Source organism: Myodes glareolus, chromosome 7 (assembly GCF_982192425.1).
Source record: "Myodes glareolus chromosome 7, mMyoGla1.1, whole genome shotgun sequence".
In the NCBI taxonomy this organism is placed as follows: domain Eukaryota; kingdom Metazoa; phylum Chordata; class Mammalia; order Rodentia; family Cricetidae; genus Myodes; species Myodes glareolus.
Window position 1 is genome coordinate 76,738,089 of NC_142032.1, and position 17,686 is coordinate 76,755,774.

The 17,686-nt window shown below is 50.8% G+C and overlaps 1 protein-coding gene across 1 annotated transcript; it reads right to left on the reverse strand.

The window, feature by feature from the left end:
- Positions 1–3,233: 3,233 nt before the first annotated feature.
- Positions 3,234–16,789, reverse strand: Fbrs (fibrosin). Its single transcript, XM_048455325.3, has 18 exons — positions 15,219–16,789; positions 14,751–14,930; positions 13,943–13,978; positions 13,823–13,852; positions 11,788–11,836; positions 11,399–11,699; positions 9,800–10,101; positions 9,402–9,604; positions 9,239–9,283; positions 8,952–9,047; positions 8,654–8,722; positions 7,810–7,839; positions 7,363–7,434; positions 6,887–7,004; positions 6,715–6,795; positions 5,477–5,560; positions 5,131–5,338; positions 3,234–5,030 (listed from the first exon to the last, which is right to left on the reverse strand). Exons 1-18 carry the CDS (start codon positions 15,666–15,668, stop codon positions 4,436–4,438), a joined length of 2,949 nt encoding a protein of 982 aa, XP_048311282.2. The 5' UTR covers positions 15,669–16,789; the 3' UTR covers positions 3,234–4,435.
- Between the last annotated feature and the right edge of the window lie 897 nt (positions 16,790–17,686).

Here is a 17,686-nt window from a genome sequence, read left to right on the forward strand (position 1 = left end):
GAGTAACCTTAATCCACTTGTTTTTTTCTTTCCTTTTTTGGTTTTTCAAAACAGGGTTTCTTTTTTTTTCTTTTTTTTAAACCTAAGGTCTCACTGTAGAGTCCAGGCTGTCCTTAAATTTATAATCCTCCTGCCTCAGCTTTCTAAATGCTGGGATTACATGAGTGCACCATATACACACAACTAGTTAGCTCCAAGGTAACTTGTTTTGTTTATGCACATCTGCACAGAGGCCACAGGTCAGCCTCTGGTGGTGTTTCTCAGGAAGCATCACCTTATTTTTTGAGACAAGCTCTCTCACTGACCTGAAGATCATTACACACATGGCTTTTAAGATGGGCTCTGGAAATTGAACTCGGGTCCTCAAGTTTGTACAGTACACACTTTACTGAGCTATCTCCCTAGTTCCTTCAAATTGTTTAAAAATACCTGAACTTGGTACAGTGGCATAAATTTATATCCCTAATACTTCAGGGGCACAGTAGGAAGTTTTGGAGTTTAACATTAGTGTTGGCCATATATAGTCTCTAAAGGCAAACAAGGTAGGAATGTACGTAACTCAGTCGGGTAGAGTACCTGCCTAGAGTGTACAGATCCCAGAGTATGATTCTACGGCCCTGTAAAACTAGGCATGGTAGTGCTACAGGTTCAAGGATAATCTGGTCTACATGGTGAGTTCAGGTCAGACAGAGCTAGCTACTTATTGGGAGACCTTTTCTCACACAGGGAAAAGTTGTTCAAGGTCATCCTTGGTTATGTATTGAATTCAAGGCCAGCGAGCGATTCTTCCTAATACAAAAAAAAAAAAAACCAAAAACCCAAAAATCTTGTATTTTATAAATAAGAATAACATAACAGAGAAATAGTGCAATGCTCAAGGGCAAGAGAGATGGATCAATCATTTCCCAAACACCACATGGCAATTCAAAACCATCTCTAATTCCAGTCTTGGGATCCGATGCCCTCTTCTGGTCTCTGAGGGCAATGTATGCATGTGGTGCACACATACACATGCAGAAAAAATTCATACATATGAACCAAAAATCATTTATATTAAACAACAGACATTGCTCAGGATTCAGTATTACATGCCAGGTGTGGTGGTGCATACCTTTAATCCTAGTATTGGGGAAGCAGAAGCAGGAAACCTCTGTGAGATGAAGGATACACCCTGGTCTATATAGTAAATGCCACATCTGCTAAGACTATATATTGAGACCCTGGCTTAAAACATCAGTGCCCCTAAAACTGAAGATTATATAGTTATCAGCTAGATATAGTGGCACATGGGATCCTGAGGCAGGAGGATGGAAAGTTTGACATCAGCTTAGGCTATGAAGAGATTGTCTCAAAAGAATAAATAAATGTATGTATATATGTGTGGGTTTTGTTTTGCATTTCAGGCAAAGTAAGGGCTTATGTAGCCTTAGCTTGTCTGGCATTCACTATGTAGAACAGGTGGCCCTGAACTCACAGAGAACCCAACTCTACCTCCTAAATGCTCAGATTAAAGGCATGAATCATCACACTTGGACCAAAATCACAAATATATTTTTAAATTGTGTGTGTGCACATTGGGGTATATGTATTTGAGTGCAGGTGCCCATGAAGCCAGGGGCCCTGGAGATAGTTACAGATGGTTGAGACACCTGAGTGGGTGCTGGAAATTTAACTGGTCCTGTGGAAGAGGCTGCAAGTGCTCTTAACTGCTGAGCCATCTCTCTACACCCATTCAAAGTTACACACACACACACACACACACACGCACGCAGGCTGTTTTGTTGTGACAGTCTCACATGTAGTCTTAGTTGGCTTCCAATTCATAGAGATCTATGTGCCAACATACCCGGGACTATGTATTTTGCCTGCATGTGTATTTATGTACACATGCAGTATCACCATGCCTGACTTTTTCTTTTTTTTCCTTTTTTTATTCAGAATCTCACTGAACTTTGCCTCTAAAGTGCTAGGATTAAAAGCATGTGCCCCCATTTAGAGCTTTAAACAATTTATGGTCTTGTTTTTATTATAATTTTTTAAAAGGTCTTTATGTGTACAAATGTTTTGCTTGCAGGGATTAATGTGTACCATGTTCATGCCTGGTGCTTGAGGATATCAAGAGGGCAATGGATACTCTGGAAATGAAGTTATGAATGTCTGTAAGGCCCCAGGTAGGTGCTGGAAATCAAATCCAAGTCTCTGCAGGACTAATACATGCTCTAAGCTGCTGAGCCATCTCTCTCCAGTCCAAATTTTTACTATGCTTTAAGTCTTTAAAAAAACAAAGTATGTTTATCAGTGTTTTGCTTGTGTATATATGTCTGTACCACATACACAGCTGATGCTCTCAGAGGCCACAAGAGGGCAATGGATCCCCTGGAACCAGAGTTATGGATGGTTGTAAAACAGAGGCTGGCAATTAATTCTAGCTCCCTTGAAAGAGCAACAATTTTTTGTTGTTATTTGGAGACAGGGTCTTACTATGTAGTCCTGGCTGGCCCAAAATTATTCATGTAGACTAGGCTTGTCTAATTAAAGGCATGCACCACCATGCTCTGCCCTGCAGTGAAGTGCTCTTAACTGAACCATCTCTTCAGTCCCACATGCCACATGGCTTTTTTATTTTTTTTTTTAATTTTTAATTTTTTTTTGAGAGAGAGACAGGGTCTTAATAGTATAATTCTGGCTGTCCTGGAACTCAACTTTGTAGACCAGGATGGCCTTGACTCAAGAGATTCACCTGCCTCTGCCTCCAGAGAGCAGGGATTAAAGGTGTGCACCACCATGCCCAGCCATACAGCCGGCTTCTTAAATAATGGTTTCTGAGCTAGGATTATGAGGTACTTTTCCTTTGTACTTTGTGTTCATGTATTTATTTTGTAGTGATAATGCTGTTTTGGCAAAAATGATCTATGTGAAAATTATGGGTCTTTTCTAACATATATACACAGATAAACAAAGAGAACACACACCAAATAACTGACTAGCCCTGTGGATGGTTCAATGTCTTTCTACATGTTTGAATCTAATGTATTTGAAAACGTCAACAACCATTATTAACCAACTCACCCATTCAGAAGTGGCAGAACTCCCCAGGTAGGAGGGAGGGGAAAAAACCCTCCATCAGGAGGACATAGCCAGTATTGTCCTCATTCTTTCCTCATTCTGGGACCCAATCCAACCCATACCAGACAACTCACACAGACTGAAAGAGGAGTCAGGGGGTGGGGGTGTCTCATTGTAACACTCATTTTTATATAAATATTCGCAAGTCATGTTACAGAATAAGCCCCACTGGGGAAAAAGTCAAAGTTCCGGTCTTGTTAAACTGAGCCCTGCCTTCTAGTTAGGCCCCAGCCTGGAGGTGCTGCTGCTTTGGGAAGGCTGGGGCTGCTGCTGGGAGGCTGCTGAAGAAGCTGCCTGTGTTGCCCACCCCTGAACCAACCCCCTTCTTTGGTGTGTGTTTCATGGTGACCTTCTCTGGCCACCTCTCCCTTAGTTTGGGACAGGGTTCTGTGGAACAGGGCCCAGGAGTCCTGAGGGCACTTGGAAATAGGGTAGTGGTGGGAACTTAACCATTAAGAGGAGTCTGAGGCTCGAAGGCTGAGACTTTTAGAGTAGTGGGCCACATAGAATTAATAGAACAAGTCTGGGGGAACCTGGGCTGACAGCCAAATAGTGTTTGCCCTTCCCTCCAGCCTAGATTCTAGGTCCCTTTCCCTGTTGGTCTACCTCCTGATGAACCCCACACACCCAGGGTCAAGCCCTGGGTTCCTGCCTGTCCCCTCCAGGCTCTTCCCCTGGGACACCCTCCCCCTACAGAGAGGCCAGAGGCTAGGAACACAGCACCAGTCTGAGGATTTAATTAACCAGGAAGGGGATTGTTGGGAGGGGCACCCCTGTAAAAATGTACAAAAGGTCTGGGGAGATTTGTGGAAGGGGTGATAAATATGTACATGGAACCCCTTTTCCTTTAGTTCCTCTTTCTTCAGCCCTAAGAGGGCATGAGAACTTGGGTGTTAGGTGAGGGGGAGGGGGGCACTTTGGCCTCTGGCTTAGTGAGCCCTTGGGGAGGCAGGCCAAGGGCCTAGAGGCCCTTAGAGGGGGCATGGTGCACCTAAGGTCATGAGCCATAACCTCTGAAATATCCCCCTCATGTGCACGCGTGTGCGCACTCACACATTCACACTCACACACACACTTCTTTCTAGAGGCTTATGACCTCTGTCCTCCCAGTGACCCCAGAGTCCACGAGATACTTGACCTTGTGTGTGTGTGTGGGTTGGGGATTCTATTCCCAGGTCCATGACTTCAGAGATGGCCATGAGATTGTGACCTTTGCCTACCAACCCTGGCTTAAAAACTTCAGCCCTAGGACTTTGTCACAAGGAATGGGGAAAGGGGGTGGAGCTTTGCCCCTGCCCCTCACCTCTCCTCACCTGTCAGCCCGGGCTGGGCCAGGGGCCCTAGGTGGGGAACTGGGCCGGGGAGCGGGCACAAGAGGTGGTGGTGCTCCCAAAAGGGCTCCTGGTGGGGTCTTGCTGAGAAGGTGAGGGGTTCCTGGAGTTGCAGTAGGTGGTGGTGGAGGAGCCAAACGGCTGTAGAGCAGGGGATGAGCAGGGTCTAGACTATAGAGGCGGGCAGCGGCCATGGCCCCTGGTCCAGTCAACTCCTCACCTGCCTCATAGAAGCGTGGTGGCCTGGTCAGGCGTGGGGGCCCTGCCAACCAGGCTGGCTCTGAGAAGCCTGCACAGCGCTCTGGCAGACTAGGGCCAAGAAAAGGGGGTGGCCGGGGCCTCTCCAAAAGCAAGTGAAGGCCCTGAGGCCCAGTGGTTGCAGCAGCGGCGGCGGCAGCAGCAGCAGCAGCAGCTGCAGCAGCAGCAGCAGCGGCGGCGGCGGCAGCAGCCTCTTCTTTCCGCTCTTCCTTTACCCGCACAGACTCCTTGGCTGGACGGGCTCCTTCCTCGCCAGCCCTGGCCTTAGGAGTAGCAGGAGAAACTCGCAGCTGGGGCCGTGAGAAAGGGAGGTCCCTGGTGGGGTAGGTGGGCAGGCACAAGGGAACAGAATGAAGGAATTCCTGTGGCTGACAGCGCTGCAGTGCATAAGGTTGCAGTTACGTAGAGGACATACCTGTCTTTCTCCTCCTTGGTGACAGAGGGCTCTCTTCGCTCCACAGGTCGCTCCTTGTCTGAGCCTGGTGTCCGTGCAGTTTCAGGGGGTCGGACCCAAGCAGGAAAGGCAAGAGGACTGCGGTGCAGGCGGCCCCATGGGTCTGGTGGGGAGGCAAAGGCTGGTGGGGCTCCTGGGCTTTCTTTCTGGGCAAAGACGGCGCTGGAGTCTGGTAGAAGGTAAAGTAGAAAGTGACAGGGGCCAGGAGGGGGACACTGCACAGAGGTGACCTCACAGGCCTAACTTGAGCATATAGCCCCACTGTTGCTGTTCCCACCCTCATCTTCCCACCCTACCCAGCACTCACTGAATGTGGGGCTGCCCAGGCCTCCAAAGGCCCCGTTGGAGAGGGCAGCCAATGAGGCAAAGCTTGTGGGACGCCCAAAGGGATCTGTGGGGGGAAAGGGAAATTGGTCAGAGCACAGGGCAGTCAATTTTGAGCAGACTCAAAGAAATGGTGGGGAAGAGGCAGGTGAGTAGTGAGGCTGGAGTCCTTAGTGTCTTAGACTTTTGGTATTTGTTCTTTGAAACAGGGTCTCACTACATAGTTCTGGCTGGCCTGGAACTCACAGAGATCTACCTGCCTCCACCTCCCCCAGTGTTGGGATTAAAGGCGTGTATAACAGCTCACAGTGACTTAGTTTTAAGAGTCATTTACTGAGCATCTCTTGTGCCAGGTCAGACACTGTTGTTTAGTCTCTTTAAAACCTCTTTAAGTAAAAAGGACAATTCTCATTTTCAAATGATAAAACAGGCTCAGAGAGGTAAAATGACTTGCCAAAAGTCATCTAGCTGTAAAGTACCATTAGCCTGGGGCATCTCTAACTATAAAAGTCAATTTTTCCCCCCAAGACAGGGTTTCTCTGTATAGCTTTGGAGCCTGTCCTGGAACTTGCTCTGTAGATCAGACTGGACTCAAAATCACAGAGATCCACCTGTCTCTGCCTCCCAAGAGCTGAGATTAAAGGTGTGCACCACCACTGCCCAGCCAAAAAGTCAAATTCTTATCTGTACCAACTCCAGATATCTAAGACCTCTTTGGCAGCTCTCAATTTTGTAGCAAACTACTAGCCTGAAGACTTTTGCCAGCTTCACCCTATCTGTAACATTTTCTCAGCCTGATTCTTCTTACATAGCCACAATCAGTTAGAATTAACTAGCCTACCCCTCCACGGGATCCTCAGTCTTTCTAGCCAGAAACACCTTTATCTGGAGTTAACTTTTCTTCCCCCCCACCTATAGTCTGGTTAAATCTTCCCAGGAAACTTCCCTAGGTCAATAACCATGTTCTCCCTTGGGCCTGCACAATCTTTCTTCTTCACTCTCTCAGGTGGAACACTATCCTCTATCACTGACTACTTCAGAGGCAGGAGTAGCAGCAGCAGAGTGGGACCATCACACCCTTCCATATGCATTCAGAGTAGGGAGAGTGACTGCAAATAAAATCCTATCTACCCAACTTGAGTTGTTGCTTAGGCTGGTTTCCATCTCTATTTCCATGTTAAGAACAGGGCAAAGGAAGCCCAAAGTTTTCTTGGCTCTTACCAATGTGGGTGCTGGGGCTCAGGAAGGGTCCATGGGCCCCGGGAGCTGTTGTGAAAGGATTGGCTGCAGCATGGACGGCTCCTGGGGCAGAGAGGTGGGAGATTCTGATGAGGATGAGTGGGAGCAAGGTGGACACTGGGCTATAGGCTCTGAGAGGGCTGGCCAGACTCACCAGTCGCAGTGAAGAGGGAGGCCGGGTGGGAGAGCTCCTGCCCAGGGGGCAGGGCCCCATAGGGCCCCGGAAGGCAGGGCAAGAGGTCGTTCCGAAAGTCAAGCTTGTGGGAGTCACCCTGCATGGGACATAGGGAGAGGGGCAGTGAGGAGCTAGGTCTGGTCTAGATTTTAGTTTTCCTTCTTATCCTATTATTCTTAGATTGCCCCTGGCTCTTACTCTCTCACCCCTAGCTTCCCTCCAAGGGCTGGCTAGTACCAGAAGGAGACTTAGGTTCTTTCTACCACCTCTTTTAGCATGTTCTCTAACCACACCAAACTAGGCAGAGAATGCAGGTGCATAGAACTGTTCACGAATGATGGAGATAGGAGAAAAGGCTTCTTGTTAAAAAAATTTTCTGAGCTTTGTTGAAGGTTACTACCTAAGATGACCCCTGCCTCTCAGACCCACTTTCCCGAGCCCTCCAATCCCAGTACCTTCATCTTTTCCTGGTGTCTCAGGATCATGTAAGCCACACGCACGTGCATGGCACACCACTTTCCTGGTTTCTGTCGCCCCCAGGATGACCAAAGGGAAAGGGAAGGAAAAATGTTCACTCACCACCCATTCTAGGCCTGGCCCTGGGCCGAGCCTTGCCACACAGCATCCTAAATCATCATCCCCAAACTGAGGGATGATTAACTTAATCTTAAAGCCTAAGGAAACTGAGGCTCAGAGAGCTAAACTGTTTTGCCCAAGGTCCCATGGCCAGTTATATCTCAGACCAGTTTGTGACTTAAAGCCCTGTACTTTCTATTGTTTTACATCTGGCTGCCTTCACACCTTGAACTTAATTGTTCCCAAGCAGGAGCCCACCCCCCTCAGCCAAACACCCTGAAACCAGCCCCCAGCCTCATGCAGCCTGAGATCCTCACCAAACTCACCCTCAAAGGTGGCCGGAAATGATCAGGGATCTGGGGATGGTAAAGGAGAGATTGGAGGCAATTCAGACCTCTTTACTGACCTGAGTGTCACACCTCTACAGTACCCTTCCCACAAATCTCCGAGACTGTGGCTCCCTCCGATCATTCTTGGCAGTGACAAAACTCCTTTCTCATTTCTTCTCCCACTCTAGGCATGGCTTTGTCTACATCAGGTTTCTGAGTTAGATGCTAAGGAGGTACCCTCTTGGGATGGCTAGGTAGGGCAGGTTTCTCTACCAGAGAGCAGCCTGTCCTATGACACCTCGGATTCCTTAGGCAAGGGACCTTTTATGGAAGTCAGAAAACTTAGTCTATCCTTCAGGAAACATGTTCCGTACATATTTTACAGTGTTCTCAGAGCCCTGAAGTCTGAGACATGTGGGGAGCAGGAGAACAACTCTGGTCACTTTATAAGTTTACTTTTTCATTGTTTCCTGGTATGATGCCACTTGTGGGTGGGAGGGAATCAAGTGATTTATATTTGAAAACTACTGCAAAAACCAGTGTCTTGTTAGAGATGTGTCTGCCCAGTGGCAGCATGTATGAGGCCCTAGATTTGATCTCCGGTATCACCAAACAAAACCAAAATACAAAACTACTGCCCCATTCATTACTTTATTCTTGGGACGATACCCTCAACCTTTTATTCCTCATGCCTGCACAGACTTATACAAAAGTCCTCTCCTTAGACTCCTCAGGGTGGACTGCAGGGAAGAGTCAGTGACTCACCGTCTTCTCTAGTCAACTCTTCTCTCCCCTCAATATACCTTCCAACTCCCCCAGGGCCTGACCTGTCCCCCCTCACCTGTGTTCCCTTCTGGGGGAGCCCGCTCAGCACTGGCCCCAGTCGTGGTGGCAGCTCAGGGTTCGTGTTCTGGGAAAGGGGAGTGTAGGGATCAGACACGAGAGCCAGTGCCAAGTTAAAAGGGGTCTAAAACTAAGATGGGTGATGGGACAGGAGAGGGAGCATGGCGTTGCAAAAACCTGGGTCCAGAAGGGAGGGCAGGAGGCTAGATACAGTTTTGAGGATGGGAAGAAGGTATAGGGGGGTCCAGGATGTCTGTAAGGGATGGGAAGTGGTAGTTTCTGGATCAGGAGCTCACCTTGGGCTGGAACGCCCCCTGCAGGGAGCCAAAGGAGACAGCTGGCGGGAGACCGGGAGGGAGCCCGGGCACAGCGGGAGGGAAGGCCATGTACGGCTGTGGAGAGAAGGGCACTAGTCCAAGCAGGGAGTGGAGGTGCAGCCCAGGTCTGATCTACCCATCTTTGGAATCCACCCTAACACCCCCAAAGAGCTTTCCCAAGCTTAAGGTTCTTGCTTTTGGAGTTGAAGACTGAACTCCACCGATACATACATTCCCACACATCACACACCCTCACACACACTCACATTATGTCGGAAAAGGCCTTCCATCTTTCCTGGGTATTTCTCAAACTAGGGAAGAGAAGGGAAGAGTGAGCTGCCAGCCAGGGACCCAGGATCTTCCTTCTCCTGCAGGAGACACCCTCCCTTAGGCCTCTGAGCCTCATCAGCAGCCCAAGGAGGAGCTCACCATATGGCCGTGGGGAGGCAGCAGGCCCGGGGGGTAAGGGGTGAAGTGCTGGTGGGTGTGCTGGTGGGTGTGCTGGTGCTGGTGGTTGTGCTGGTGGAACTGGAAGGCCAGGGGCCGGGCCGAGCCCCCTGCCCCCACCACCTCAGGGCCACCCTGGGCATTCAGGTAGCGAGAGTTCAGGTCCTGGCCGATCAGGTCCTGCTCTGTGGGAGGGGAGGGGAAGAAGGCTTTAATATCTGGCGCCACCAAGTCAGCCTCCTTGGGCCCAGGTGAACTGGCCTTCCCTTTAGCCTTGAGCCACTCCCTCCGCAGGCCCTTGGTCTCTGCCAAAGCCAACTGAGCCCATGCTTGGGGCCATGGCCCCCCACCACTCCACCCTGCCAGGAACCCAAACTCACCAGAAAGGGCGTTAGCGGCTGAGGCCCCAGGGTGCCCTGGCACCTGCAGCAGAGGTGGGGGTGGGGGCAGGGTGGGGCCAGGGGAGACCAAGGAGGGGTGGTGGGGTGGTGGTGGTGGGCGCAACCCATGGGGAGGAAAGCTGTGGGTGGATAGAGGCAGGGGCAGTGAGGGCGTCGGGGGCCGGTGGGTGAGCTGCGCGGACGAGGAGGAGGCAGATGAGGAGGAGGAGGACGAAGAGGATGATGAGGGGGGAGGCTGAGCCACGGGAGGGGCCGGGGCCTTGGGGGGCGGCCGTGAAGAGCTGGGGAGAGAAGTGGGGAGATGAGTGAGGGGGTGGGAGGTGCTAGCTCTAACAGGAGGTGGGTCAGAAGCCTGGGTGATGCTGTGGCCTTGGTTCTCCAATATGGGAGATGGTAGAACTTGGCCCCCATGGACTCCCTGCAGAGAACCCAGTCTCAGGATGAGATGCCTCCCACACCCAACAACCCTTTCTCCTCTTTAAATCTGGTTTTCACAAAGATGCCTCTGTTATCTCTTGCCATATGACTTTCCTTTTTCTGACTCAACCACAGTACAAAACAGAACATTCATTTTGATGCTTAATTACAATGGGCCACCAAAGTTACCACCCTAAGACAGAGGAAGCAGTACCACATTATCCTGTCCTACGAATCAGGTAGCCTGAACTCTATGCCCATCTTGCCATTAACACCCTGGGTGACCTTGAGCAAGTCACTGCCCCTCTCTGAGCCTTAGTTTTCTCAATAATAACAATGACGACAAACAACAGTGAGGAACCCATAACAGTAGTGTCATTAACTCTTACCCTTTAATGAGTACTTACTGTAGAGCAACTGCTGGCATCTGCTTTAGGAGCCAATGCAAGTCTCCAACATGTCGCATCACCTTCCCCAGTGTTACTGTAGCCATGCAACCATCTGTACTATACCAATTCCTTTTCTATAACATAACTCACTTTTTTTCAGGCCTTATCCTAAGCAGTAACATGTTAAATCAAAAAGCTGAGGTATCAATCATATTCTCCTAAAGCAGCTAACTTTAAATATTTTAGAGTTTACCAGGCCAAGACCTGAAATCACTCCACGTCCCCCTAATGATGTGTGTATACACTTTGGGAAACACTGCATTCACTCAGAATCAATCCTCAAGACAGTTTTAAGAAAGAAGTACTATTATTATTTCATTTCATAAGAAAGGAAATTGGGGCTCTCAAGATTTGTCAAAAAACATATAGCCAGTAAGTGGCAGAGTAAGAATCTGAACCTAGGTCCGACTGACACGGAAGCCAGCATTTGTTAATCATCACGCCAGCACTTCCCAAAGGATGCTCCCAACATTATCTGGAGCAGATGCACCTGACACCAAGTTCTCACCAGGATATACCGTTCTGAAAAGGCACAAGTGGATTCCTCTGTACATGAATGTATAAAGGGCTCAGCTAAACCCTGTAGTAATCTCTTTCAATTTATTTTCCCAGTGTCACTCCAACTTTCCAATTTCTCCCAAGTTAGACCTCATCCCATGTCCCTGTTACAGAATGTAGCTCTTCCAGATCAGACCAGACCCTGTACACTCACCTGCCAGTGCTGAGGTCCAGGCTGCTGCCATAGGGAGAAGTCCGGAGGCCGAAGGGTGAGACCCGAAGCTGCAGCTGGGGCTGGGGTGGGGGTGGCAGACTGGGGGTAGCTGGTAAGGGTGTAGGGGATGAGACAGGAGGCCGAGGGGCCGGTGGAGGTGGTGGTTCCTTTGGGGGGAAAGGCACTAGCAGCGGGTCGGGCCCTGGGGGCTGCTCTTGGCTCCGCTCCAGGCCCGACACTTTAGGGACCACAGACAGTTTTGCTTCACAGTTCCCATTGAAGGTGCCATGAGGACCCGAGGCTGTGAGAGCAGGATGGTAGACATGCTCAGCAGAGGTTCATGCTCACCCATGTCCCTTTCATGCTTCCACCCCAGCCCTTAGACCAACCTTTGCTGGTCGAGACAGTAAAGGAAGGGTCGAGGTCATCATCGGAGACCTAGGAGAGAAAGGTAGAGGAAGGTTAGGTAATTAAGCCTCTGGAGCCTGCTATGAACTGGTGGTGGTGGCAAATCTATTTCATCAGCCTAGCTATGATCCACTGGAATGTGCACTTTAGGGGGCTTAAAGAAGGAAGTGGTACACTGAGGCCAAAAATCTGCTATGCCAGGCAGAGATGGCTGAGATGACAGCAGATCAAAGGAAAAGTGTCAGTTACAACTGACTGCTGGAGGGCTGCAGAAAGAATAAGTTTTTAGGAGTTTGTATTGCTGTCACAGAGGACCCAAGTTAGAGTTCTAACCCATGTCAAGCGGCTTAGAACTACCTCTAACTCCAGTTTCAGGGGAATTCAATGCCGCTAGCCTCTGCAGGCATCTGTACTCACTTGTATGGACACACACATATATACAGTTAAAAAGTAGTAACATAATATTTTTGCTTGTTCTCAGACAGGATCTCACTATGTAGCCTTGGCTGGCCTCGAAGTCAGAGAGATCTAGCTGCCTTTGACTCCTGAGTGCTGGGGTTAAAGGTAAACATCACCATGCTTGGTCCTAATAAAATAATCTTTAAAAAACACTATTTGGCCTTCAAATCTGTATGGTTTGTGAACAGTAACAAAAAAGAAGAAGAAAAAAAACCAAAAAACAATATCCCACAACACCTTTAAATTGTTATATTTTAAGAGCTGGAAGAGTCCTTATTAAAACAGACTAGAGGGTTTTTTGACAATGGTCCCCTGTTCTAACATGACAATAATTAGCTAGAACTGGATAGAGACCATCCCCTTAGGTGGACCATAATAACCCTCTGGTTTACCAGAGTCCCTGTTTAAAAACTTTAAAAGAAACACACACACACACACATACACACACACACCACGCATCAGGCTGTATAAAAGTAGTTACTTATAGGAGTAAAGAGGTAAAACATTACCTCCAAGGGCACATTATTTTCCAAAAATCACTAATAAGAAACTGAAATAGACTGGGTGGTGGTGCATGCCTTTAATTCCAGAGTTTGGGAGGCAGAAGGTAGATCTCTGAGAGTTCAAAGCCAGCTACGTCTACAGAGCTAGTTCCAGGACAGCAAAGGCTGTACAGAGAAACCCTATCCTGAGGTGGGAAAAAAAAAAAAAAAAGGAAAGTGAAACAGACCTTTCCAGGATGAGCATCTGCATTGATCAACCATGGTCTGGTATCTTCATTGCAAAACTCAAATTATACAAACAAGCTGATGGCCATAGGAAGGACCATTCAGTTCCAGACTCATCTGGACTCTTGGAGAAAGCTAGTGGAGGCTTGAAAAGTTCTGAGAAGGATGCTTGACCAATAAGCAAACTTTCAATTCTCTGATTACTTAGCCAAGTCCACCATTAAAAATAATGGGTGGAAGGGCAGGGTCTATGTGTGGAGAAACAGATCAGCATATAAGAGCCCTGGCTTCCAGAAGGTCCACCCACGTGGAGGCTCACAACTGTCTGTAACTTCAGTTCCAGGGGATCTGATACCCTCTTCTGGCCTTCTTAAGCACTGCACACAGGTGATACGCAGACATACATGCAGACAAACACCGATACACAAAATAAAATGAGAAACAAAAACCAAATCATCCAATCAATCAAACCAAAACCCAAATCAAACCGAAACCCAAAAGCCAAACAAAGAAAAAACCAGTGCCAGCAGATAACTCAGCAGGTAAAAGTGCTTGTTGGGAAGCCTGATGCCTTGAATTTCAGCCCTGGAACCTACATGGTGGAAGGAGAACTGACTTCTGAAAGTTGTCCTCTGACACACACACTGTGGCCTCATCCCTCACCCCAATATCTCCTTTTCCCTCCCTTCCTCCTCAGAACTTAATCCTGTTCAAATAACCATGTTCCCACCCTGGGGAAACATGTCTGCTAATTGTGGAAGTTCTGTAGGCTTCAGACCATTTAAACATTTATAATAATGCCCACCCAACAAGTCCTTGCCCCACTCACCCTCTCATCCAGATCACTTTCTGCGTCACACTGAGAAGGAAAGAGAGAGATATCAGGAGATAGTAGAGGAGTGGGACCCAAGGGGGAAGGGAGGGGCCATTATAGGTGGCTAGCACTTACTATATATCCAGCTTCCACAGAGTGACGGGAGAAGGCCTGAGAAAGACCAGAGTCCAGAGGTGAGAGAGGCTGACTGGCCGGGAAACTGTATAAAGCCACAACTCCCAGAAAGGCATTCAAGGACACTTAACAATCTTCTCAGTCACCTTTTCTAGCTTTTTCTTTTGGTGCTTCCCACCTCCATTCCCAATGCTCTTACTATCTTCTTAATACACCAGGTTCTCACATCTTATATTTTGTTCAAAACAACTTTTCTTCATTTCTTTCCTCAGCAAACTTCTGACTAACTTTGGGGCCCAAGACATTCTAGGGGGCTTTCCCTAACCACAACCTGCTGCCCATCCCCCAAGACAGAATGAGTGGCTTCCTCATGTGGGTTTCTGCAGCATTTCTAGATTGCTCCTGGATCACTGCCTTGTACAGCTGCTCAAACTAGGCTAGGTGTTTGCTTGTTGACTGTCTCTTTCTCCCTAGAGGCTGTCACCAGCTAGAAGGAAAGGTAGGGACATCTAATTTATTTACAATTCAAACAAGTGTCAAGTGTCTTTGATGAGTCTTGAATTATCAGTATGTTTGTAGTACACAGCACAAGCAAAATCAAGTGAGTTAGTTTGACTGCAGTCAAGTCTTTGTCAGGCCTGCTCTGGGTGGGGGGGCTGCTGTCCAATTTGTTCTGACTTTCTCTCTGCTCTTAGACCTTGGACTACTGTTTAAGATTGGCAGTTTTGATGCTCACGCTAAAACCAACCTACACGAATGATATTCTGACTGAAGACTTTTGAAGGATTGGGATCTGGGACAGGCTCACCTCTTTCCGTCTTCGCTTATTGGGCCATTTGCGGGGCCTATCCCCAGGGGGCCGGCCAGGCTCACGTTCTGAGCTGTCCCCTGGCTCCCCAGTGGCCCCACTGGAGCCCCCCCTCTTCCGTTTCCCAGAATGCTTCAGCCGATGTTCCAGTCGCTCTGGGGGCTGAAGAGATGCATCCTTCTGTAGAAGAGGAGGTGGGACTGAAGTGGTTGGAGAAAGCAAAGCTCCCCAACTAAGGGTGACCAAGCTACTCAATGCCTTTCAGTCAGGGTAACTTAGGTAGTCCCCAGAGACTAGCTCTACCTCCTCCCACCCCAGGGTGGGGCAGAAGCCAGGCCAGAGGAGCCGGTTGCTCAGGTTTGGGGTGTCACCACTGCCCCCTCAATGCCATCCGCTCCGAGGGCTGTATCCTTCTCTCTGCCCTTCTGACTCTCCTCCCAAAGACCCCCAATTCCTATCAGGACACACCTGCAAGGCCTCAAGACTGGCAAAGCTAGCGATGGCAAAGCCATCGATCAAGTCTTCCTCCTCTTCTTCCTCCTCCTCGGGCTCCTCCTCGGCTTCCCCGTCGTCTGCGGGCCCCTCTTCCTCTTCCTCCTCTTCTTCTCCGCGGCTGCCCGACCCGGCAGGCCGCTTCCGAGCTCGCGGTCTCGGGGGTCGAGGCCTGGGTCGGGGCCGCCGCCGTCTCAGGCCCCCAGGCCGCTCTCCAGACGAAGCTGACGACCAGGGCCGGGCGGGCGGCGGCGGTGACGACGAGGATGAAGAGCCGCGCGGGGCGGCCAACAAGGCCCGGGGCGCGTCACCGCCTGGACCTCGGCGGCGCCGCTGCTCCCGATCACGGTCTCGCCGCGAGCAACGTCTTCGCCGCCGCTCCCCCTCAGCTGCCCAGCCCGGGCCTGGGGCCGCGGCCGTCTCCATGGTGACGGCCCTCAGCGCCGCATCCGGAGGCGGCGGGGCCCGAAGCGGCCTGTCCAGAGGCCCGGGGTCGCGAGCGCGGTGCTGCCGTTCGCACAGGGACGGGAGAGCTCCGGCTTCCTCTTTAAAACAGGATCCGCTGGCCCCTGACTTGCCCCAAGGCCAAGGCCCAGAGAGCCGGCGCCGCCCCCGGGGCGACAAGCCTGAAGGCCCCCCCTATAGGGCTGGCGGGGCCGCGACGACGAAAACTGAGCGGCCGTCCCTTTAAGGCGAGGCCTCAAACTGTCCAGCCCCCGGCCCCTTTAAGACGACTCCACCGTGTCCGGCTGGTCTAGTGCGGCGGCGGCCCCGTGCCAGGGGTCGAGGCAAGTCTCCCAGAGGAAGAGGAAGGGCCACCCCTTTAAAAGGGGCGGAAAGCGCGACCTCCCCTTTAAAAGTGTCTTAAGTCCTCCGGCTGAAAGAGGCCACCCCTTTAAAGAGTCCAGAGGCTTTCAACCAGCAGGCCGTTCCTTTTAAGAGCTCGCAGTTAAGTTTCTAGTCCGCCACACGCTGCCACTTCCCCTTTAAGATGAATTTAAAGAACTTCTTGCGTGGGACGGGAGGTGGGAAAACTCCGCTTGCCCCAGTTCTTCCAACAGGAGTTCTGTTTGTCAGCTTCGGCAGCTTTCCCCTTTAAGGCTGGCGTTGGAGTCGGCCGAGTTTGGGGCCCACCCCTTTAAGGGGATTTAAAGAGGTTTACGCCTCCGGTAGCCTTGAAAGGTGCAAGGGGGCGGAGCCTGCCCTCCAAAGCCCCGGATGTGAGGCAACGGTGACGGATAGAGCTCCTCTGACTGTCCTCCGACATAAAAGCCGCTTCCTCCTTTCCTCCGTCTCGGACTGACTTGTGTCCAGAAGGATCCGGAGAGGCCGCCGAGCATCGAGGAACTCCGCCGTAGCCTCCCGTTGTCTCCTCGGGAGTCTCCGGCCTCCGCTCCGCCAGAACTCCCCTACCCCTCCTCCCTCTTCCTCCTCAGCCAACGCCTCCTTCCTCTCTCCGCCTCCTCCCACTCTCCGCCTCCTTCCTCCTCCCTCCGCGGCTCAGGCGTTTATAGGTTGGCAAGTAGACGTCAACGCGAGGGGCGGAGCCAGAGTCGCGGGAGTGCCGGATGTAACCGCCCTCAGGCCTCGGATTGGGCGGTCCGATTGGCCCCGCCCCCCCAGGTCTTGTGACTCTTCGGGTCCGAAGCAGGTGTTTGGAGCGGCCCTTTGGGCCCCCCGCCTCTTCCTGCTCTCCGCTCATTGGCCGCCGCCTGACGGCGACGAGGCGCAGCGCCGGGGGGGGCGGGGCTGGCGTGGGCGGGCCGCCGGCCGCCGGGAGGCGTTCTCTGACCGGTCGGGGCTTCTGCCTGTCAGCCTGTTGGCGTTTCGCGCAGGCGCAGGGTGGCAGCCCCGCCTGCCGGCCTTAGGGCGGCTTGCTCAGTCGCGTCGCCTCTGTACGGGGAGGCTCGGCGAGCGAACGTCAGCGGCGGGGCGGAGACCGAGCTCCTGTTCCTGCGGGCATCGAGCGGCGGCCTCCCCTTCTAACGCTCAACAATAAAAAGCACTTTGCACTCGTGTGCGGAGTACTCTTTCACCTTAATTCACTTGGTAATCGTGTTCGAGGTAAATATTTGCTATTTGCTCCGTTTTATTAAGGGGATCTGTACGAACAGACTGGATTCTGGCTTCAGAGTGAGGGCCCTGGCCACTGTCCGAAGTCTTTCTGTTATGTGATTCTGATCTCTGGTTTTTTAGATTTTGTTTTCTCAGTGTATCGTTATTGTGTGGCGGTGGGCCTAATGTACGTAGGGGTGTGAGTGCCATGATATGCACGCTGAGACCCGAGGACAATTTTGTGGAGGCTTCAACTTTCTTGTGGGTTCTGGGGATTGATTTCTGGTTACTAGGTGTATGTGCTAAGCGCCTTTTATCAGCCTAGCTGGCCACTGGCCCTGGCTCTTACTGTAATGTGGACGTTTCCCTGACAAACTCACCTTGTGTTC

What these genes read in the sequence shown, in the direction of transcription:
- Fbrs (XM_048455325.3), bottom strand. Translation starts at nt 15,668, where the DNA reads ATGGAGACGGCCGCGGCCCCAGGCCCGGGCTGGGCAGCTGAGGGGGAG. An exon ending in TACTGTCTCGACCAGCAAAG is followed by an intron (nt 11,700 to 11,787) that starts GTTGGTCTAAGG and finishes CTGCTCTCACAG; the next exon opens with CCTCGGGTCCTCATGGCACC. An exon ending in CTCCCTCTTCACTGCGACTG is followed by an intron (nt 6,796 to 6,886) that starts GTGAGTCTGGCC and finishes TCTCTGCCCCAG; the next exon opens with GAGCCGTCCATGCTGCAGCC.